Here is a 22,797-nt window from a genome sequence, read left to right as displayed (position 1 = left end):
GAAATGTGAAGGAAATCGCAGAAATCAAAAGTGTACCGTAAAGTTGGAACCGAGCTCGCAACACAGCCACCGTACGTGGCGCCGTTATCAGGTAAAAAGGTGTACGGCAGGTATGGGAACACGGTATCAAATAAGTTACTTTTACACGGATGTAAGAGAGAATTAGGCAGGCAAACTGGGGTAAGTAGGGTTAAGGAGAACGGTACCAAAGTTTACACAACAGACACACCTGCAGTAGACTGTTCTCTTGAGATAATTGAAGCCTGTCCCGACCGAGATACATCCTAACTTGTCAGGAGCACATCACTGACCAGGATGAGAAATGACCCTAATGACATTTAAAAGTTTCCTATAGGACTTGAAAGATTGGGAGGGTCTTTCCCTTCAACGGTTGAGGCCTGAACTTGCAGGTACAGTTTTAAAGTGTATTTCAAAGTAACTCAAGACAGCACTGATCTGCTCTCTCCACTGAGGTTTCTTCAGATTTGTGAGGGCGGTTTGGGAATAGTGAGGGAGTTAAGGGCCGGGTTAGGGTTTAGGGAAATTAGAGGACTGCCTGGAGTCCAAGCCATTTCTCCATGTTCAAAGGCTAGTGGTGGGGGTATGGTTGGATGTCAGCAAGCAGTGAAAATGGCCTTCAAGGCCTGGAGTTCGGGCCCTCATCCAGAATCCTCACTCATCATCTTCTGCAATTCCTGGGTTGATCAGAAGTCCAGATCGAGGCCCGAAATCTTACCGCAGGTGCGGATGGAGGCCCAGAGGTCCGGCTGGAGACCCGAAAGCCAACCAGAAGTCGAGACCCAGTGACCGGAGACTGAGCCTGCAAGGCTTTGGAAATTGCCGGGGGAAGTTGGGGCCTAGTGTCTGCTGGAGGCTAGAAGCTGAAGACAGCCTGTCCCGTGCTAGAGGACTGTGTTGGTGTGTTGGGAGTGAGAGTAGAAGGTAGCTTGTTTCGCTCTGGTCACTCGGTACGCTCTGCTTTATTTTGGTGCTCCGTGCCCTTCAGCCAAGCACTGTGGGCACAGTTGGCACCAGAACGTGTGGCGACACTTGTGGGCTGTCCCAGCATCTCCTTGACTGTGTTGGTTGTTAACACAAATGACACATTTCACTGTTCGTTTCGATGTATTATACATAGAATAAATCTGAATCAGAAAGTGAAGCATTACCCATTTAAGAGTGATTTGCGAAGGCACTGCTCCTCTCATGAAATTATGAATAATTGTAATTCTAGAGTCATGCAGCAGGGAAACGGGCCATTCGGCCCACCAAGTCTCTGCTATCAATCACCCGCCTACACTGCTCCCAATTTATTCTCCCCACATTTCCACCAACTCCCCCACCCCCGGAAGCAACTCCCATAGTCACAGAGAGAACATGCAAACTCCACACGGACAGCGCACGAGGTCAGGATTGAACCCGATTCCCTGAAACTGTGAGGCAGCAGCTCTACACGCCACATTTCCCCAGCCCTCAAGTTGTTTCCCGTGGTCACCCACCTTCTTCTGCCAAGTTTTAATTGGTAGATGTCACAGTTCATTTTAGCCAGTTTCATCGGAGGATCAGAGGTGGAGAGGGTCAGCAACTTTAAATTCCTTGTCGCTATCGTCTCAGAGAACCTGTCCTGGGCCCAGCACGTAAGTACAATTTCAAAGAAAGCACAGCAGTGCCTCCACTTCCTTACGAGTTTGCGAAGATTCAACATGACATCTAAAACTTTGTCAAACTTCTATAGATGTGTAGAGGTGAGTATAGTGACTGGAAGCATTTGAATGGAAATTCCTACAAAAAGTAGAGATATGGCCTGCTGAAGGGTTCCGGCCTGAAACGTCGACTGTACTCTTTTCCTGGGTGCTGCCTGGTCTGTTGAGTTCCTCCAGCATTTTGTGTGTGTTGTTTTGGATTTCCAGCATCTGCAGGTTTTCTCTTGTTAGAGATAACAGTCCAGTCCCTCATGGGTAAAGCCCTCCCCACTACTGAGCACATCTACACAGAACGTTGTCGCAGGAAAGCAGCATCCATCAACAGGGACCCCCACCACCCAGGTCGTGCTTGCTGTCATCAGGAAGAAGGCACAGGAGCCTCGGGACTTGCACCACTAGCTTCAGGAACAGTTATTACCCCTCAACCATCAGGCTCTTGAACCAAAGGAGATAACTTCACTCAACTTCACTTGTCCCATCACTGACCTGTTCCCACAACCAATGGGCTCACTTTCACTTTCTTCATCTCATGGTCTTGATATTTCAGCTTATTTATTTATTATTATTATTTATTTCTTTGTGTATTTGCACAGTTTGTTGTCTTTTGCCCACCGGTCGAATGCCCAAGTTGGTGCAATCTTTCACCGATTGTGTTATGGTTAATGTTTCTGTTATTGAGTATGCCCACAAGAAAATTAATCTCAGCTTTGTAATATGTACTTTGATACCAAATTTCTTTGAACTTTGAACTACTTTGAAGTTATTTCTGACATCTTGATGCATTTAAATTTTGCAGAAGGGAGAGAAAAAGTTGAAATTATTCCTGTGTTGTTAATCTTTTGCGTTTTTCTTGAATGCAACACAGTGTCCCTGTTCGCACAGCTCAGCTGGATAAAGGGAATGTCTAGTTCAGCTCGGAGTTACAGTGAAGCCTTTATTCTAGCTGTTCCCGTCCCCAAGTATAACACTGCTAATTGTGTTTTAGAAATTCGTCTTCCCCTTGCCTCTTAATCAAAGAGAAATTCGATCTGACTTGTAATGCGGCTAAATAATGTTAATTTTATAGAACTGTTTTTATTTCTTCAGTTCTATATGAAGCTGCTGACGGCAAAATACCCCAATGACCTCCTCCTCCTAGGGATGTGGGGGGTGACTGGAGTATCCAGGGCAAACCCACTGGAGCAGGAGCAGCAGACTGAACGGATCAGGCCGACTCCGAGAAAGGGTTTTATTTCATGATATCATGGAGAGCCCAGACTCCGAAAGCGGAGCTCCACAGCTCTGCTCAACAATGGATTTCGCTCTTACTTCTACCCCAGGCACACGCGACAAGAAGCCCTTAAATCTGAAAAAGGAGGGAACTTCAACTACAACTGGTCAGAACAGCGAAGTTGCACTGTATGTCCTTGAGCAGTTACACATTTTCTTACTTGTTAGTTCTCAGGACAGTATATCAGGCTTTCCCAAGTGCAGATGTGATGATTCTTAGAACAAGGAAGCACAGACTTAGCGATATCCCCATCCCGTCTACAAAGCACATTTCAGTCACAGACTAGAACCCTGTAATCTTCGTCACACGTTTTACTATTTTTCTTCCCGATAGAGTCGATGTGGAGAGGACGTTTCCTATGCTGGGGGGAAGTCTAGGCCCAGAGGGCACTGCCTCAGAACAGAGGGACATCCATTTAGAATAGAGATGAGGGAGAATTTCTTTAGCCAGAAATCTGTGGAATCCATTGCCACAGGCGGCTGTGGAAGCCAAGTCAGTGAGTCTATTTAAGGTTGATAGGTTAGCCGGGGCATGAAGGGATACGGGGAGAAGGCAGAAGACTGGGGCTGAGAGGGAAATGGATCAGCCGTGACGAAATGGCGGGGCAGACTCGATGGACCTAATTCTGCTGCTACAGCTCATCTCACAGGGAGAATATGGAGACTGCAGGTGAAGATTGAAGCTGGAGCTCTAGAACTGTGAGACAGTAGCACTGTCCGCTGTGACACTGCTGGCTCCTTGTCAGAGCTGCCCATTCAGCCCCGGCGTCTTGCACTTTCCCCAGAGATTGGAAATCACTTGCCCGCAGCAACGTATCTATCCAGTGGATACCCTCCCCACCCCATGTCCAGCCTCCCTGCTGTCCTAACCACGGAACAGGACCAAACCTCATGCCCACACGTCCCCTCTCACTCAAAGGCGATGACCCTCCATTCATACTACCGAACCTTCACCCCTCCAGCTGAGCCGATCTAACCGGCCGCTATCCACCTGCATCGGGTTACCTTTCATCGGCTAAACACACCTAAACGGATGCCCTGCCTCCCTCCACAAGCGTGCTGCTGTCAGCGGGATATGTGGCCCTCACCGCAGGCTAAAACGTTGACAACACACGAGATCGCAGATGGTGTAACCATACGGCTCTTGAAGCTGTGGGATAACTACACTTGACCCATCACTGAACTGTAACCACAACATACGCACTCGCATTCAAGGACTCTTTATCTCATGGTCTCGATATTTACTTCCTAATGTACTTGCAGAGTTTATTGTCTTTTGCACAATGGCTGTTTGTCCATCCTGTTGGGCTTCATCTTCCACCGATTTGATTATGGCTCTTAGATTTGATGACCTAAAAAAACGAATCTCAGGATAATATATGGCGGCAAATACGTCCTTTGTTAATAAATTAACTTTGAACTTTGGAATCTGCAGGAATAAAACAAGATGCTGGAGGAACTCAGGCGATCTCCAGCTATTTTCTTGCACAGGAGGTAGAGCCGTTGCCGGTTTGGTCCCGACCTCCGGTGCTGTCCGTGTGGAGTTTGCGTGTTCACCTCTAACCTGTATGTATATTATATGTATGAGGAGCTGTTGGGACTGCGGGAGAGGTTATAGGAGAATCGGACATGGGATTGTTCTGAAAGCTGGCACAGACTCAATGGGCCGAATGTGCTCCAGTAGGATGCGGTAAGAATGGAGATGAATGAACTCTCCCCTCTCACCTCTCCCGCCGGACCATTGAGTGACGTTTGGTTGACCAATTAGAGGCACTCGGAAATAGAATTCGCTGAATGTCCTGCAGTCAGGGGCGTGGCTTCGTTCCTTAGCCAATTGGGAGCGAAGGCTTGTGTTGCAATTTCGGGGCGCGGCCAATTAGGCGGTGTTGATGATAACAGTGTCGAGTTGGGTGCGGGTGGGGAGGGATACCGGGTGATGAGCGAGAAGATGCGAGAGGGTACCGGGCCACCGGTGGCCCACGTCCTAAATTACGAGAGCTTAGTGCACGCCGTGGCCGGGGCTGCGGTAAGTTCGCTGGGTACCCGGAGCATATGCCCGCCCCTTCCCCCTTTAACCCGTCCCGATCTCCTAACTCAGCCTGGCGTGAGTTAGACGGGGGCTGAATGTTTTGTTAACGTAAGCGACAGATAAATATTCCTGGGGAAAGGAAGTAATGCGTTGAAGTGGTGCAGAGCGTGCGGTTGCTTCGTTGTGCCGACCTTGTAATCTACGAGCAATCTAAACTCTTTCCTCCTACGCAACCCATAACCCTCATTATGTCTTCTGAGAATCTCCAGTCTCTAATGTATTAAGCTCTGCCACAGCCCCGGTAGTGCGTTCCAGGAACTTGCCACTCTCTATATAACAACGAAAAACTACCTCTGACATCCGCCCTAAACTTTGCCCTACTCACTTAGAAAGGATGTCCTGTAGTATTAGCCGTTGCTGCCCTGCGGAATATTCATGGGGAAGGCATGGGTTGTCCACTCTATCTCCCATAAACTATACTCCTCTATCAAAAGTCCTCCCATTCTCCGTCGCCCCAGCTCGCTCAGTCTTTCCTCATAAGATGTATTCTGTAATCCAGGTAAATCTCCTCTGCACCTTCTCTGAAGCGGCCACATCCTTCCTATAATGAGGTGACCAGAAATGAACCCAGTTCTCCAAGTGTGCTCTACCCTGAGTTTTATGGAGCTGCAACATTAGCTCCTGTTCTTGACTAATGGAGGTCAACTCATCACAACACCACTAGCCGTCTGCAACCTGATTACCCCTCCTTCCCCTTCCACGTCCTCAGCTAAAGTCGTGGGGCCCCAGGGCAGACCCTCGGAGAACACCACTGGCCACTGACCTCTAGGCAGATTACATCCATTCTCTATCACCTTCTGCCTTCTGTGGGCAAGACAATTCCAAATCATGGGATTCCCCCGTGCCTCATGACTCGCTGCATGAGCTTTTCACTGGGAGCCTTGTCAAAGGCCTTACTAAAATCCATGGATGCTGATCACAGAACATTCCAGCACAGAAACAGGCCTTTTGGCCCTTCTTGGCTGTGCCGAACCATTCTTCTGCCTAGTCCCACTGACCTGCACCATATCCCTCCATACACCTCTCATCCGTGTACCTGTCTCAAGTTTTTCTTAAGCGTCAAAAGTGAGCCGGCATTCACCACTTCATCCGGCAGCTCATTCCACACTCCCTGTGTGAAGAAGTGCCCCCCCCCATGTTCCCTTTAAACTTTTCCCCTTCACCCTTAACCCATGACCTCTGGGGCGGGGAGTTTCTCCCTGGTCTCAGTGGGGAAAAAGTTGTTTTGTCAGTTCCTGGGGAAAAGGTCCGTCGGGGCCGTGAGATACAACCTGCCCCTCACAGAGGGGCACCCCTAATCAGGCATTCTTCTCCAAGTGCTCATAAGTCCTATCCTGAAGAATCGTCTCCGTCTGTTTACCCACGACTGATGTATAATTCCAGAGATTATCCCTGTTACTTCAACAAAGGAACAATATTTGCCATCCTCTGACCCTCTGGCACCAGCAACCTCTTCTCTTGCTTTCCATAGTCCAGCCCCAGGGACTTGTCTAGTCTGATGTTTTCCAGAAGTTCCAATGCTGCCTCTTTCTTAACCTCAACGTGCACCAGTAAGGGCCTTGTACAGCCAATGGGGCAGGTAGTGAGGACCTCCTCCCCATTGTTAGGGTTCTAAGGGGAGGGGTAGGAGCACAGAGGAGCTGAATAACTTTATCAAAGAGGGGGTCTGACCTCACTGCCCTGGCGAGTGATGGAGGCAAGGACTGGCAACATCTATGTGAGGGGGTGGCATTTAAGGTGAGAGGGGGCAAGTTCACAGGAGATATGGTTGGCAAATGTTTTGCTCAGAGAGCGGTGGGTATTGAGTATGTACTGCCTGGAGTGGTGGAAGAGGACGATACATTAGGGACTTTAGAGAGATATTTAGAAAGGCACATGGAGGTGATAAAATGGAAGGATGTGGACACAGCACTGTGTAGGCAGCAGTGTAGTTTAGTTGGCCATTTGATTACTAATTTAATTGGGCGGCACAGAATTTGTGGGCCGAAGGGCCTGCTCTTGTGCAGCTCTGTTCTAAGTTCTATCTGAGCATTTGCAAAGCACCTGAAGCATTCTTGGACTGCAGGAGGCTTGTTTCTGGGCAGATAACGGGATTTCTGTAGGTGAGGTGGCTAGCATGGGTTTGGTGGGCCGAAGGGCCTCTGTCCCAGCTGTGTGGTTGCAAAGTGGACGGTTATTTTGTAGAATGTGCACAGCTGTCCGGTTATTGGCTGCTGCTGCTATTTTGGTTCAGCTATTGGTCCGTAATTCACGGACAAAGCAGATCCTGCCGGTCTAGTTGCCACATCTGGTCCTACCCTATCACAGATATTCCCTTTGTCCCACTCATCACCCTATCTTCCCCCCACCATCTTCTCTATCAGCTTGTTTTCTCTCTTTCCAGGCCTGAAGGAGCTTCTTGGATCTGAAACGTTAGTTTTATCTCTGTCTCCGCAGATGCTGCCGGACCTGCTGAGCAATTTCGGGTTTGGCTCAGGTTTCCAGCATCTGCGTCTTTTTTTTGTTGTTATTTTTATTTTCAGAAGCTGTTTAGGAGTGAGTTGAGTAGTTCCTTGTCTCGGAGGATGGTGTGCCTGTGGAATTTTTCTACCCTGCAGGACTCGGTCAGTGACCCAGCAGAGACGGGTGGATATTTGGGGATTGAAGGACCTGAGTGATGTGGAGCTGTCATTTCCAGTTATCCTGAACAGTGAGGGAGGCCACGGTGTTGTTCTCCAGGTCTCGTCGGAGCTGTGGGTCCGTCAACCTCGGGAACAGGCTGACGAAAGAATATTCAACACAGAACAAACCGACCTTGTCCGGAAGCTGCCCAGTCCCCAGCCTGGGTGGTGTATTGTGCTGGTTAACTCTAGTGTAGGGCTCTGGAAATGCTGCTGTAGGCATCAGGGCAATCGATTCTACCCAGTGCTTTCCTACAGGGAGCAAACTCCCACTGCGTCCGTGTGTGTGCGTGCGTGTGTGTGTGTGTGTGTGTGTATATACATACATGCACATGATCTAAGATGGCAGTTAGCCAGTTAACTGTAGAGAGGTCCCCTTCTTCTTAAAACGGTGAGGAAACCCAAGAGGGAGGCGGCCCTGGCTTAAGACTCTGATACAGAAATATGAAAGAACAGAAGGAGGGGAAAAACCATTTGGCCCTTCAAACCCACTCCACTTTCCAACACAGTTATGGCTCCCTGACGTTGTTGGCATTCAGACTTATAACTGGACGGAGTTACAGAACTGAACTCTGTACTCGATGTTCTCTGGACTCTACTGTTCCAGTGAGGTGGAAGGGTAAGGCTTGGGTGATGAAGGAAGTTGGTTAATTTGGTTAAGAAGCAACGGGAAGGTTTAGAAAGCAAAAAAAAAAATCAAAAAGCCTTTTGAAGATTATAAAGAAGCTAGAGGGAAAAACTCAAGGGAATTGGGTGAGCCGGGAGGGGCCGGGAAGGGTCCTAGTAGGGTTAAAGAGAATCCCAGGGCGTAACTCAAGAGGAGGAGGATAACTACGGAGAAGGTAGGGCCGCTCACAGATAGAGGAGAGGCGTGTGTGCTTGGAGGCAAGGGAAGTGGAAGAGGGCTCTGAATGAATACTTTGCATTAGTATTTATCAAGGAGAAGGATGTGGGGGAAGGTGCGATCAGTGTGGAGTGTACTAATTTTGAGATAAAGAGGGAGTGTAGCGTCTCTTAAGAACATTGAGGTGGACAAAACCCCAGGGCCTGATGGGATATACCTGAGGTTACAAACACAGAAAACCTACAGCACAATACCGGCCCTTCGGCCCACAATGCTGTGCCGAACATGTCCTCACCTTAGAAATTACCTAGGGTTACCCATAGCTCTCTATTTTTCTGAGCTCCATGTACTTGTCCAGGAGTTTCTTAAAAGACCCTATCGTATCCGTCTCCACCACAGTTGCCGACAGCCCATTCCACACACTCACCACTCTCTGCGTAAGAAACATACCCCTGACATCTCCTCTGTACCTACGTCCAAGCACCTTAAAACTATGCCCTCTCGTGCTAGTCATTTCAGCCCTGGGGGAAAAGCCTCTGACTATCCACACGATCAATGCATCATCTTATATACCTCTATCAGGTCACCTCTCATCCTTCGTCGCTCCAAGGAGAAAAGGCCGAGTTCACTCAACCTATTTTCATAAGGCATGCTCCCCAATCCAGGCAACATCCTTGTAAATCTCCTCTGCACCCTCTCTATGGTTTCCACATCCTTCCTGTAGTGAGGCGACCAGAACTGAGCACAGTACTCCAAGTGGGGTTTGACCAGGGTCCTACATAGCTGCAACATTACGTTATTGAGAGAGGCCAGAGATGAGATTGCTGGGGCCTTGACCTCTGTAGCCACGTGTGAGGTCCCAGAGGACTAGTGAGTAGCCATTGTTCCATTGTTTCAGAGGGGGAATAGGGGCAAACCTGGAAATGATTGTTCAGTGAATCGCACACATCTGTGGTAAGAAAGTTACTGGAAATGGGCTTTATGAGCTTTTGGAAAACAGTCAACATGGCTTTGTGCAGGGCAAGTTGTGTCTTACTAGCTGAGTGTTTCAAGGAGCTGCCAACGGTGATTGATGAAGGTAGAGCTATGGATGTTTACGTGGATTTCAGTAAGGTGTTTAACAAGGTCCATCATGGGAGGCTCATCCAGGACATGAAGTTTAATTGTCATTCAACCATACACATGAACACAGCCAAGCAAAATGGTGTTCCTCTGGGGTCAAGGTGCAAAATGCATTGCCAACAGTCACACGCAGCACCTATAGTTGCCGTAGCAGAAAGACATACACAGTCACCAAAGAATAAACACAACCCTGAGAATCGTGGCCTGTAGATTGATGGTGCATGGAATGTTGTCCTGGAGCCATGTTTCTGCAAGTTCAAGCACGCAGCAGTTCCTCATCACAGGTTGGTAGATCCGCAGATACTCCCTATCCTCGTTATATGCGGGGGTACGTTCCTTGCGGTCTACGCATAATGTGAATAATTATTTAAATGGAGAAAATAGGGATGTGTTCCACAGGGCTTCCTGAATATGTTTTACCTGTAATTTATTCACATTTTCATACCAATACGGCACAAAAGCAGTACCACAAGGCAACATTCGTATTATATTTAATCAATTTAAGGTAATATTCAACGTAATAAATCATAGAAAGTTAACATACTAGGGTGTACAGTAGTTACCAGCAGTGGCAGGTGTGTTCGCTCCGAGAGATGAGTGGTGGTTGTAGTGTCGGGATCACAGCACGGGGGTGAAGGAAGACTCACAGAACCCTTAGAACTGCTGGCGGCAGGAGACGACACCGGTTTGAATAAAGTGGTGAGGGTTGTTTGCTTGGCAGCATTTTGTTTTTCAGCATAAATTTGCTTGCAGGGAACGACGGAAATGCCCGACTCCGTTCTAAACTTGAGTCCGTGTCCGTCTCCATTTGTGCCGAGTGTTCTGACTTCCACCATTCCCTCACCGTTGGTAAACTCCTGGGATTTTCAAAATCGTCTGTTGCTTGCAGCATCTGAGAGATAGTTCACTGTAAAATAAATACGTCTTGAATGTGGCTCACACCTTGGTCGAGTGGCTGAATCAGAGATGTTGTGTTAGGCAGCAGGAAACGCACTGTTATGTTAGGATGAATGCTGTCCAAATGTTTAGGATGGGCTGGCGCATTGTCAAGCAACAGAAGAACTTTAAAGGGAAGATTCTGTTCCCGGCAGTAGCGTCCCAGAGCAGTGTAACCTTCACCTGTTGCCGTGCTGTTTATAATTTCCAACGTTTTTTTCAAGTTAAAGCAGTTCTTTGCTGCTCAGCTGATGGCCCAGGACATGAGATCAGATGCTCTGGAGGCATAGTTAAATGTTTCAAGCACAAAATCGCTGCACCAACAAAAGTTGCACATCCACACCCCGCGAGATTGGCAGGAGTGAGATGATGAGACATGTGCACCTGACTTGTACTGGCGGGAAAGCGGTGCATCCCGTCCCAACAGTGAGACTGTGAGGCGTGCACACGTGATTTACATTGGCGGGACAGCAGAGATCCTGACATAACTGAGTGTTGGACGCATATAAGGAGACATTAGTAGAAAGAGGTTCCTCACATAACTGTGAGTCCACATTGTCTGAAGCCGCATATAACGAGGAGAGGGTGTAAACGTAACCCAGCTTGATCTTCCACCAAGCGGACACTAGAGGGCAGCGCAGACAGGCGGGTCCAGTCCCCGACCCAGCATGGGATCTATCTCTCTCCCACAGAGTCCCCGCCATCTCCTCCGCTGAGCAGCTGCTGCAAGTGATCCCGCGGCACAAGATCCTGGCCTGCGCAGCTCCCCTGCCGTCGGTCTCGGCTACCTAGATACCAAAGTCCGACGTGGTCTGGCAATCACCAGCACCGATTGTGTGGACTGCGCACCGCCCTCCTTGGGATCCACACTCTGATCACCTGGAGTCACAATTGGCCTGGCCGTGAAGACAGCGGGTAGTGGTCGAAGGGGTTTATTCGGGCCGGAGGTCTGTGACTAGTGGTGTTCTGCCGGGATCGCACTGGGACCTGTTGTTTGTGTTGTACGTATAAATGGTGTGGGTGAGACTATGGGTTAGCGAGTTCGCTGATCCAAAGATTGGTGGCGTCGATAGTGTAAAAGGATACAGTGGGCTGGAGATCAGTTGCAGATGAGAGTGGAGAACTCTCAGACGGTGTTTAACCAAACTAACTCTGAGTTGTGGTGCTTTGGGAGAACAGATGTAAAGTGACAGGGCACGATTAATGGGAGGAACAGTGACGATGTCGAGAGGGATCTTGGGGTCCAAGCCCACAGTTCCCTGAAAGTGACTACACACGTTGATAGGCTGGTGAAGAAGGTACATGTGGCCTTGCCTGTATCAGTTTGGGAAGTTGTGTCGAAGTTTAGTTAGGCTGCAACTGGCATATTGCATACAGTTCTGGTCCCACCCGGAAGGATGGTGGAGGCTTTGGAGAGGGTGCAGAAGAAATTTGCCAGGATGCCGCCTGGTTTAGAGGGCATGTGCTGTAGAGGTAAAGACAAACTTGAGTTCTTTTCTCTGGAGTGGCGGAGGCCGCAGGAAGACCTGATGGAAGTTTACAAGATTGAGAGGCAGTCAGTGCCTTCAACTTTCAAAGTAAAAATTATCAGCAACTCACCAGATACACCCTGAGATTCTTTAACTGTGGGCATACCTAGCCAATCTATAGAACAGTAACTGTAAACAGGATCTGTAAACTGTAAGCATCAGGTAAACAAACTGTGCAGCAACAGATAATCAATAAGTAGCAATAAAAATGAGTGATAAATTGGCTCTATAAGTATATCTTATCCCCAGTGTCGAAATGTCTAATACATGCGTTGAAGGTGAGAGGAGTTAAACTCACAGGAGATGTGTGGGGCGAGTTATTTTTAACACAGTGATGGGTGTCTGGAATGCATTGGTGGGGGAATGGTGGAAGAAAATACAATGGAGACTCTTGGACAAGAATGTTCAGATAATGGAGGGACATGGACTGGGTAGTTAGAAAGGATTAGTTTAGTTAGGCATTTAATTACTAGTTTGGCACAACATGGTGGGCCAGGGGGGGCCTGTTCCTGTGATGTACCATTCTAAGTTCTCTGTCCCAAGGCCATTTTCCTGTTCTCTCCCCAGACCCCTCAATGCCTTTAGTGTTGTGTTGTAGGTCCAGGTCCCCAATGTGACCCTTGAATCCAGTGATTCAAGCTAAATCTGCATTCTGGAGGCTGTTTGATCCCACGCCTGTAGTAAAATTTCACACAAAGCAAGAGGAGCTGAGGCACTACTCGAGGGCTGGGCCTCAGTATCAGCAAGTGAATATATAGATGGTGCTGCTGGCTGTGCACCTCCAGTGCTGGCCCCCCACACTCACTGCCCTTCTCTTCTCTCTAGGGGGGTTTGACCGCGATGACCGTATTTTACCCGCTGGACACCGCGCGCTTGAGGCTTCAAGGTAAGATTTGGTTTTGGGTTTTCCTCCATGCACGCCCTGTGCTCCCCCTTCAGGTGCTCGGAGGCACTGCAAAACGGACCAAAATTTAACCCTGTCCCCCACAGCCACACACAGAGTATGCTGAGAAAACTCCGCAGGTCAGGCAGCATCCATGGGAATGAATAATCAGTTGACGTTTGGGGCCTGAAATCAGAACTGGCTTAACTTCAGTCCTGAAGGAGGGTCTCGGCCCAAATCGTCGATTGTTTATTCATTTCCATAGGAACCTGCGGAGTTCCTCGAGTATTTTGTGTGTGTGTTACTCCGGGTCTTCAGCATCTGCAGACTTCCTTGTGTTTATGATTTCCTCTCTGCACAGATGCTGCTGAACGTTTCTAGCGTTTTCTATTTTGATTTAAGCAAATGCAGATTTTTGCTTCACATCATGACTGGTATTCTACTCACAAGGAAACATCGAACAGACGGCATGGCTCGGGAGAAGAGACTAAGGATTTGCATATTGCAGTTAGGGACAAGTATGCTACCGTTTTACAAAAAGGTATGCATTTGGGTAATGTCATGAACAAACTCAGAATTGGTGGCTAGATATCAGAAGGTACAGCAAAGAAAAAGGCCCTTCGGCCCCATACCACCTTACTACTCCATCTACACTTCTCGCTGGCTCGATAAAGCAGCCAACGTTATTTTTTAATTTGGTTATACGTCGCGGTTACAGACCCTATGATCCAACAGCCTGTGCTGTCCAACTTCACCCATGTGACCCACGGTGGTGAGCTGGGGGAAGTGTGTCCCTACCTAAGGAGCTGAAAGGCGCTCCTTCCCTCCGCTAGCCTGCAGGTCACCCTTGGGCAGGGTGTAGCACCTGCTTAGCCCCCAGTCAGGGTCACGTGAAGCCATGGGAGAAGGTGGTGGATGGTCGTATGAGCAGATCACAAGTTCTGGTTATGCGACCACGGACACCAGACGGACAATCTCTGAAGACTATTGATAATGGCTGGGGTCACCTGTCTTGTGAAGAAGACAATGGCAAACCATTTCTGTAGGTAAATTTGTCAAGAACAATCCTGGTTAAAGACTGTGATCGCCCACGTTAATGGACACATCACATAATGAGGATGATATCCAATTAATCGGCGTGTTGTTGGAATGTGGGAGGTAACGGAGCACCCGGGGGAAACATGGGCACCGGGAGAACATAACAAACTTGCGGACAGTGGCGGTTTTGAACCTGGGTTGCGGTCGCTGTTGGTATAACTGTGCTCCCACGCCACCTCGTAATCAACGACATATAACCACTCTGCATGTGACCACAAGAAACCGCAGAGGGTTGTGGACGCAGCTCGGCACAGCGCGGAAACCAGCCTCCCCTCCGTGGACCCGGTCTGCACTTCTCACTACCCCAGTAAAACGGCCAGCGTCATCCAAGACCCCGCCCACCCTGGACATATTCTCTTCTCCCTTCGCCCGTCGGGCAGAAGATACAAGAGCCTGAAAGTGCGTATCACCAGGCTCAGGGACCACGTCAACCCACTGCTGTAATTCAGGTTGAATTGTCAGTCCGCCATACGTGAGTACAGCCAGACGAGACAGCGTTATTCCGGGGTGGAGGTGCAAAACACAGCACCGGCAGTCACATGTGGCGCAGAGCGCACATGGTAACACAATCACGCAATAAGAGTCTCAAAACTCACCCCCCCACCCACCCACCGCAGGCGACTCCGCGGCTTGAGGCCCAGTCCTTGTGCGCATCAAATGTAATGCTTACGCGACCGGCTGGTGTCTGTCTAGGGGAAAATTCGTCCACCCGTCAAACCGTGCCTCCCGTATACGTGGATGCTGTGAAATACACGCTGATACAAACCCGATATCAAGCTCACACCAGGTACGGTTACAGAATACACTTTATAAATCTCACTCGAGCTAAGTGATTAATAACAATACAATATATATGAAGGGAAAGAAAATAAAGAAAAGGCACCAAAACTTATCAGAGTTCAGTCAATGAGTGCACGTTGTTGGAGCTCCATCGTCGATCCTCCGACCACTCTTCGCTCTTCTCCGACCTCCACGACCCGCGTACCTGGGACCACCCTCGGTGATCGACCGGCCGTGCCGCCCCCGTCCACCTTCCTCGCCGTCTTCTTCCCGACTCCCAAAGAAGACCGCGCGCGAGCCCAGCTCCCAGACCCACAGGAGAAAGTGACATCCAACCCAGTTGGTGAGCAGATGAATGCAATCCCAGTTATCAGCAACTTTAACCCAGGGAAGCTTCGAGAGTGCTCTGCAAGAAGAGCAGTTTTACTTTTAACAAACGAAGAAGCCATTTTGATTAACGTACGCCATACATGAACAACAAGCACATGCAGTGTATCGATAAAGTACAATAAGCTCAAGCTAATGAATGATCCCCAGCACGATAAGAGAGACTCTTAGCCTCACAATCTACCTTGTCATGGCCCTTCGCCTTCTGGGTTATCGCCCTTCGGAGGGAATGTGGGGGGGGGGGGTACCTCACCGTTCGGAGGGAATGTGGGGGGGGTACCGGTGTGGGTTATCGCCCTTCGGAGGGAATGTGGGTAGGGTACCGGTGTGGGTTATCGCCCTTCGGAGGGAATGTGGGGGGGGTACCTCGCCCTTCGGAGGGAATGTGGGGGGGTACCGGTGTGGGATTCTACCCGTCCCCGACACTGCTCCTCTTCATTACAGTGGACGAGAAGATGAAGGCGAAATCGACCCCCGTTGTCTTGGGCGAGATCATCAAGGAGGAAGGACTGTGAGTAGGGTCGCGTGCACGCGCACTCTGAGCGGCCTCCTACCCGACGGGCAGGCGGAGGCAGTCGCTGGACGTGCTGCCCGTTCATCGGGGGGAGCGAGGAGGATTGGATTCTCCCCGAGAGGGAGTGGGCAGGGGCTCCCATTCCCCGCCCGTGTCTCACCAGGAAGAGTAGAGGAGAACGAAGATTTGCCTTGTCGCGCTGTCTTTGACCTTTGACCAGGGCACGTTGCACACAAAGGGGTGCAGAGGCACAGTGTGGATGTGTCGAGAGTCTGCCGCGGGGGGTCTCTGCAGAAACAGCAGCTGGCAGGGTGACTGGGGGGGGTTGTGGAGGAGTCTTGTGCCCAATACACTGGGCTTTGTGAGCTCAGACTGAGGGGACGGTTCGACTCGTGAAAGGAGCAACAAGTTTCCCCGGAGGGTCAGCGGCTGTCTGGGGAGAGGCTAGTCTAGTAATCGCCAGGGCAGAGGAGCGAGCGGAGATCTCACTGAAGCCCAGTGGCAGGCGGGAATCTTTCCGAGTGGTGGGGTGGGGGGTGTCACCATACTGAATGGTGATCATGGTGCTGAGTGGACAGAATCCTGTCCCGGGGGCCGGGAGTTGGGATATTCTCGTTCACCCCCGACCGTGGGGGTTAGTGAGCGGTGATCATGGCGGTTCTTGCGGGCTGCCCCTCGGCACATCCTCAGTCTATGCTGCTGTGGAAACTGGTTCCACAGTGTTATTTATTAGGGAGAACTAATCGGGGCAGATCAGCCATGATTTATTATCGGCTGGGCCGAGTGGCCTACTCCCACAGGTCCTGCTTTGTGCCTCGTTCCTCCTTTCCCATCCGGGGCTGACGGCTGGTCCCTGCCTCTCTTGGGGGGGCGGTGGGGGGCTGTCGGCACGTACCCTCCTTGAGCGGGACTCGAACCTGCAAACCTGGGAGCACTGGTTGTCGAAGCCTCGTAGGTGCTGGGGCCGGTTGGGGTGAATAGGGGAGGAATTGCCGGCTTCAGGTCGAAACCCTGCGTCAGGGTCGATGGGCAGCGTAAAGAAGAGAAAGAGAGAGAGGAGACTGGTGGGACGAAAGGTGACAGGCAGGTTGCCCAGGGAGGACTGTTGTACGTTTAGTATTTCAGTATAATTTGAGTAATCTCGTATATTGATTGATTAACAATTCTTAATTTAAAAAATTACAGGTTTTACGTAAAATGTCATTAATTGCGTGCGTCACCACACTACCAGGTGATGTGTGCGCCTCGCTTCAAGTAAAGATGAAGCCAGACCCGCATTCCCAGGTACGGAGAGGGGTGGATTTGGGAGACAGTGGCAGGTGGACGATAGATTCAGGCAGAGTGACGCAGGAGCGCAAAGGTGCGGACTCGGAAGTAAAGGAGACGCGAGGGTGATTCGGTGAAGGAGGACCCCGCTGAGAGTCCGGGGGGGGGGGTGGAATCTGCTGCCTCTCGCTCGCTCGCCACCAGCCTCTGAAGCGACTGACCTCCGCCTCTGCTCCCGCAGGTCGGCGGTGTACCGCGGCTGGTTCTCCGTCATCTCCAGCCTCTGCTGTTCCAACTTCGTCTACTTCTACACCTTCAACACCCTGAAGGAGACCTGGGCGAGAGGCCAGCCCCCTTCCAACAGCAAGGACCTCGTCATGGGCTTTATCTCTGGTGGGTAGGTGGTCCCGTTCAGTGTCTGTACGTCACAATGGAACCCGCACTCTGAAACCACACCTCACTCCATCGTACCAGAAACCCTCTACCCAAATTCAGCATTTACTTGGGTGTCTTTAGTATGGGTGCAACGAAGGAAGAGTGAAAGTTGTATGTGATTCAAAGGAAGCAAAGGATATGTTGTAGTCCTTCGATCTTTAGCATTTAAAATGTCATGTAATATTGGGTCGAGCGAGTCTCTTCCTATAAGAGGGCCTCAAAGCCCAGACCAGCTGTGATAAAGCTGTTCCATCTTCCTTCTAACCATACTCTGAGGTCTCTCGTCTCAAACTGTCAGGAAGCCATTAACCCCCCACCGAGCCTGTTCCACCATTCCCTTCTGTTGCAATGTGAAGGAAGTCACCGCAGAGAGTAGGTGGTGGATGTGAAGTAGTCTTTTATTCGACAAAACGAGACACAGCAGCATCACATTGAGATCCTCCCGGAGGAAGAGCCCGCTCGACCCAATATTGCGTGACATTTTATTTGCTAAAGATCAAAGGACTACAATGTGCCCTTTGAACTGCATATAAATTTCACACCTCCTTTGCAGCCATTCTGCAGACAGCCAAACGAATGTTAAATCAACATTGTCTGGTTTTCTCATTAACTGCAGTTCAGGGCTGTTCAGAACCATTGTCCAGAGCTGCATTTTGTACTTAGTCTACAATCCATATTCAAATCAGTAAATTGGTAGCTGATATTAGTTGCTGAGATAAATATTTTGCTATATGTCCCAACCCCCATGACCCCCTAACAACTTAGATAATTGGCTGTCTAACCTGTCTCCCACCTGTGAGACACATTGCTACCACTGCAGTGCGGGGTTCAGTCCCAACTTTGGCGCTGTCCGTGTGGAGTTCGCAAGTTCCCCTGTGACCATGTGGGGTTCCACCCATGGACTGCAGGTTGGTGAGTTCATTGGACCTTGCAAGTTGTCCCCAGCGTGCGGGTGAGTGATGGGAATTTGGGAGGAGTTGATGGGGATGTGGGCTTAGTGGGGATGGTCAGCACAGACTCAGTGGACCGAAGGGTCTGTAGGATCCCTCCAGCCGCCCTCTCCCCTCGGACCGACCTTTGTCTTTTGGGGCGTGGGGAGGTGGTCTCGGTGGACAGCTCACGGGTTCACCTTCTGTTCTAGGTGTGGTCAACGTGCTGGTCACCACTCCGCTCTGGGTGGTCAATACCCGGCTCAAGATGCAGGGGGCGGCGTTCCGCAACGAGGACATCCAGCAAACCAACTACAAAGGCATGCTGGGTACGTATCTCGGAGCGCGGCGCAGTTTCTAATGACGCCCGGAACTGGTCCGCGCCTGCCTAGGTGCGCAGTGAGTTAACTCCCTCTGGTTTCGTGGCTGAACCTCTGGGCCGTACCTACTTCGATAATGAATGCTCTTTGAAGATCAGGCCGCTGCTGGAGCTCCGTGTGGCCACTAGGTGGAGGCTGTGAGCCAGCATTGCGGGGAGCCTGTTCCTGGTGTTCACTACCTTTGCAGGGATCATTCAAACACAATCATTTACCACATCCCTAACACCCCAAAGGTGTTTCAGAGGTCACTGAGCCACCCTGGTAGGGGAATTCAGGACGTCCCTTTAGAACAGAGGAAATTTCTTTAGCCTGGTGGTCGTGAATCTGTGGAATTTATCGCCACAGAAGGCTGTGTGGGTTAAGTCGATGGGCAGGCAGAGGTTGATGGGTTCTCGGTTAATTAGGGTGATCAAAGGTTATGGGGAGAAGGCAGGAGAATAGGGTTGGGAGGGATAATAACTTCCCCCATGATGGGATGCCAGAGCAAACTCAATGGGCCGAACGGTCTAATTCTGTATTTGTGCATTATGGTCATTTTCCAACATCCACCCTGCTTTTCTCATACTATAGATACTTGTGAAAAACAAACTTTTTAATAAATTTTTTACAGACATACCACCTCGCAAAAACTCGTTTCAGGGAGGTAGCACCATTAGTTTGCAGGAGAGGTGGGATGCCTGCAATAGAGTGGCTCCTTAGCAGCTAGCCAGCTAGTTTAAATAACGTTAGCTGTGCTAATGAACGACCTGTTAAACTCACCTCAACATGTCTCTTACAGTTATTTAACCCCCCATGGGCAATAGAAAAGTCACTGTTGCAAACAGTGCAGTGAGCAACACTGTCATTATTTTTGACCCCTATTAGGCAGGGGTGCACTTTTGTGTAGTCTGGGGTGAGGAACATTTTATATTTTATTTTTATTTGGAACACTCCGCCATGGTGTGTCTCCCTCCTCCCCCCCCCCCCTCTCTCCTCCCCCTCTCTCCCTATTTAGAAACTTATAGTTCCACTTTTGTGGAAAGCATCGTCACTTTACAGAATTTTTTTCACATGTGCCTCGAACTTTGGCACAGTCCTGTAGATGGGCTGAAGGGCGTGTTTCTCTGCTGTAGCACTCTGTGACACTTCCTGCCAGCTGGTGGAGGCGGAGGGTTTGACAGGGGGGTGTCCAAGGATTCTTGGTCAAACTCCAACTAGGCCAAGTGGCCCGCGAGCTGAATATTCTGAGTATTCGTACACTTCCTGACGTACGATAAATGTCTCGGTTAAAATACTTGGGCAGCTTTTGCTTCCTCAGAAACATTGTTCTGAGAAATCGTACAGAAGATGAAAGTGAAGATCTAAGTTATTTTCAATCAGGAAGAATTGAACTGCTCGGAAACAGTAACCAGGGTTGTGAGGCTGACTGGTGTGTGCACAGCCTAGGGGTCACTCTTCCAGGTGTCTGGACCTCACCGCCAGGCCCACTCACATCCCTCTCGGCCCACTGTTCAGGGTCCCTTCCTTAATCCGTCAAAGCCAAGGTTTAGGAGACAAGCAAGACGGCAGATGCTGGAATCTGGAGCAGCAATTTCTTTCTTTCTCTTTCTCTCTCTTCCCCCACCCCCCCTCCCTTGTCTTTCTCTCTCCCCTTCTTTCTTTCTCTCTCTCTCTCTCTCTCCCCCCCACCCCTCGATTTCTGGGATATTGTATATAATTTGTGGGCGTCAGGGAGTGTCATGGTTTATCATGCCCCACAAACGACCAGGACACGCAGAAGATTCTTCAAGAAGGGTTAAACTTTAATTTGCAAATCAAAGCTGAGACAGTCATTGAGCTAGTCGCTGATTGCCCACCGATCCTTGTACATCGCATGTTTTATAGCAATCTCCTGGTTTAGTTGTATTAGCATATCCAATCGGTCTATAGTTGCGTATCACACACACATCCGCCACTATTGTTTCTACCCATTGACTTAATCATGTTCTAATCTACATCTCTTAGCTACCTCTCATTAACCCACCATTGTCTTCTACATTCTTAATATTTCATTCTTCTACTAAATTGGGTACAAGCATAACAAATAGCAAACTCAGACTACATAATTTACATCTCTTAGCTTCATCTTATTAACACACCATTGTCTTCTACATTCCTAAGATTTCATCCTCTAGCAAATAGCAAATTGCAACTTTTTTACTCCAATATATCCCCACACAGACAAAGAAGACTAAGAGTCCGCGCACAAAAGCCTCAATAAACTCAAGCACTTATTCCCAAATCTCGGTTAAACTATAATTTTCTGCACCAAGACCTCAAAGTATTCTCTCTCTGTTACCCTGGGCCGCTGAGCCAAAAACCTTTCCCTCTGTACCTGAGACAGGGAAAAAGACTCAGAAGCCCTTAAAATCTACCCCCACACTGTCGTTTTGCTCTTGTTCATCCTGCAGGTGTTGTAGGCTGTAACGATACATTTTCGGTGTTTCTTTCTCCACTAAGCTTGCTTCAGTAATTGCCACGAGCATTGGAAATTGTTTGGTTGCAGCACGCACTACAAGAGATTTGAGACAAGGAAGAAAGCAGCACAGTACAAGCGCACAGCTCAACAATACAATACTGACAGTTATTGCTATTTTAGTCAGCCATGCTCCCCATCCTCTGAGTCTACTTTCTAACCAATCAAAAAACTGATGTCCGAACCCTGCATTCTGTGTGACCTCCGTTCGCAGATTCTTTAATTTATTCATTGCTCTGGTGAAAGACCCTTCCGGGCTAGTATTGTTTGGTATGAAAGTGCAGCATTGTTCTCCAAACATTACACACACACACACCCTTTTTCTGCCAAAAGCCAATCCAGCACCTGTCTGTTTTGCTACGCCATCCTGCTAGTTGCATCTAGCTGTTGCCCTAAGGCCTCTAGTGCATCATCGGTGTAGTTGATGAATCTCTGTTGATTATAGTATATATAGTTTATCCATTCAACATTTTTGCTTACCCCTATCACAGGTATGATAGCTTCCCAGTGAGCATCTCATGCGGTGTCAGGCATGCTATTCGATTAGTTTGCATGCAGTAACTCATCAATGCTAACGGTAAAGCATCGACCCAACTAAGTTTAGTGTCTGCACAAATTTTGTGTAGTTTGGCTTTCAGGGTTCCATTAATTCTCTCTACCATGCCCTGCGACTGAGGGTGGTATACACATCCAAATCTTTGCTTTATCCTCAGTGCCTGTAGTAGCAGTTTGACCACTTTCTGGATAAAAGCTGAACCATTGTCTGAGCTAACTTCTGTAGGTATTCCAAACCTTGGGATCACGACATTTGTCAGAAAATTTACCACTGTCTTTGCCCCTTGATCTCTTGAAGGTACCGCCTCCACCCATCTGCTAAATCGATCAATTACTACCAGCATGTATCTTTTCCCTCTCACTGTCTTTATCATTTCTACGTAATCGATCACTAGATGTTTAAATGGTCCTTCAGGTACAGGAATGTGACCTATTGGGGTTGTAATTCCCTTTCGAACATTATTCTGTGCGCATACCTCGCACTGTGACAAGACAAAGTCCACTGAAGCCTGTAAATAAGGTAACCAAAAACCATCCTTCTTTATTTTCTTTATCACTTCCCCCCTTGCACAATGGTCCATCCCATGCGCTTCTGAAATCAGAAACGTCAGTAGAGGGGTGGGCGCTACCAACAAACCGTCTTCCGTGCTCCACAAGCCTTCCGGGTTCTGCTTGGCCCCCCTTTTTCTCCACATTGTCTGTTCTGCCAAAGCTGCCTTACCTTGTATTTCAATTAGGTCCTCTACCTCAGGTTCTGGAGTTAGGCTTACCTGGGGGGCAATGACAGCTGACGTACACCCAGACGCTTTTCTGGCTGCCTCGTCCGCAGCTTGATTTCCCTTTGTTATTACATCATTTCCCTTTTTATGTGCCTGGCATTTTACTATAGCCAATGCTTTAGGTTTCATTATGGCTTTTATTAAG

The 22,797-nt window shown here is 49.1% G+C and overlaps 1 protein-coding gene across 1 annotated transcript in view; it reads left to right on the top strand.

Moving 5' to 3' along the window:
• Window positions 1-4,844: 4,844 nt before the first annotated feature.
• LOC132383095 (peroxisomal membrane protein PMP34-like) overlaps window positions 4,845-22,797 on the top strand; it is a 34,245-nt gene continuing 16,292 nt past the window's right edge. Inside the window, exons 1-5 of the mRNA XM_059953881.1 lie at window positions 4,845-4,998; window positions 12,978-13,038; window positions 15,745-15,811; window positions 17,322-17,473; window positions 18,657-18,773. Of these exons, the coding sequence (XP_059809864.1) occupies window positions 4,909-4,998; window positions 12,978-13,038; window positions 15,745-15,811; window positions 17,322-17,473; window positions 18,657-18,773 (487 nt within the window). The 5' untranslated portion in view covers window positions 4,845-4,908. The remainder of the gene's footprint in view (window positions 4,999-12,977; window positions 13,039-15,744; window positions 15,812-17,321; window positions 17,474-18,656; window positions 18,774-22,797) is intronic.

This window comes from Hypanus sabinus, chromosome 29 (assembly GCF_030144855.1).
Source record: "Hypanus sabinus isolate sHypSab1 chromosome 29, sHypSab1.hap1, whole genome shotgun sequence".
In the NCBI taxonomy this organism is placed as follows: domain Eukaryota; kingdom Metazoa; phylum Chordata; class Chondrichthyes; order Myliobatiformes; family Dasyatidae; genus Hypanus; species Hypanus sabinus.
The sequence above is the reverse complement of the archived record's forward strand: the minus strand, read 5'-3'. Positions and strand labels throughout refer to the sequence as shown.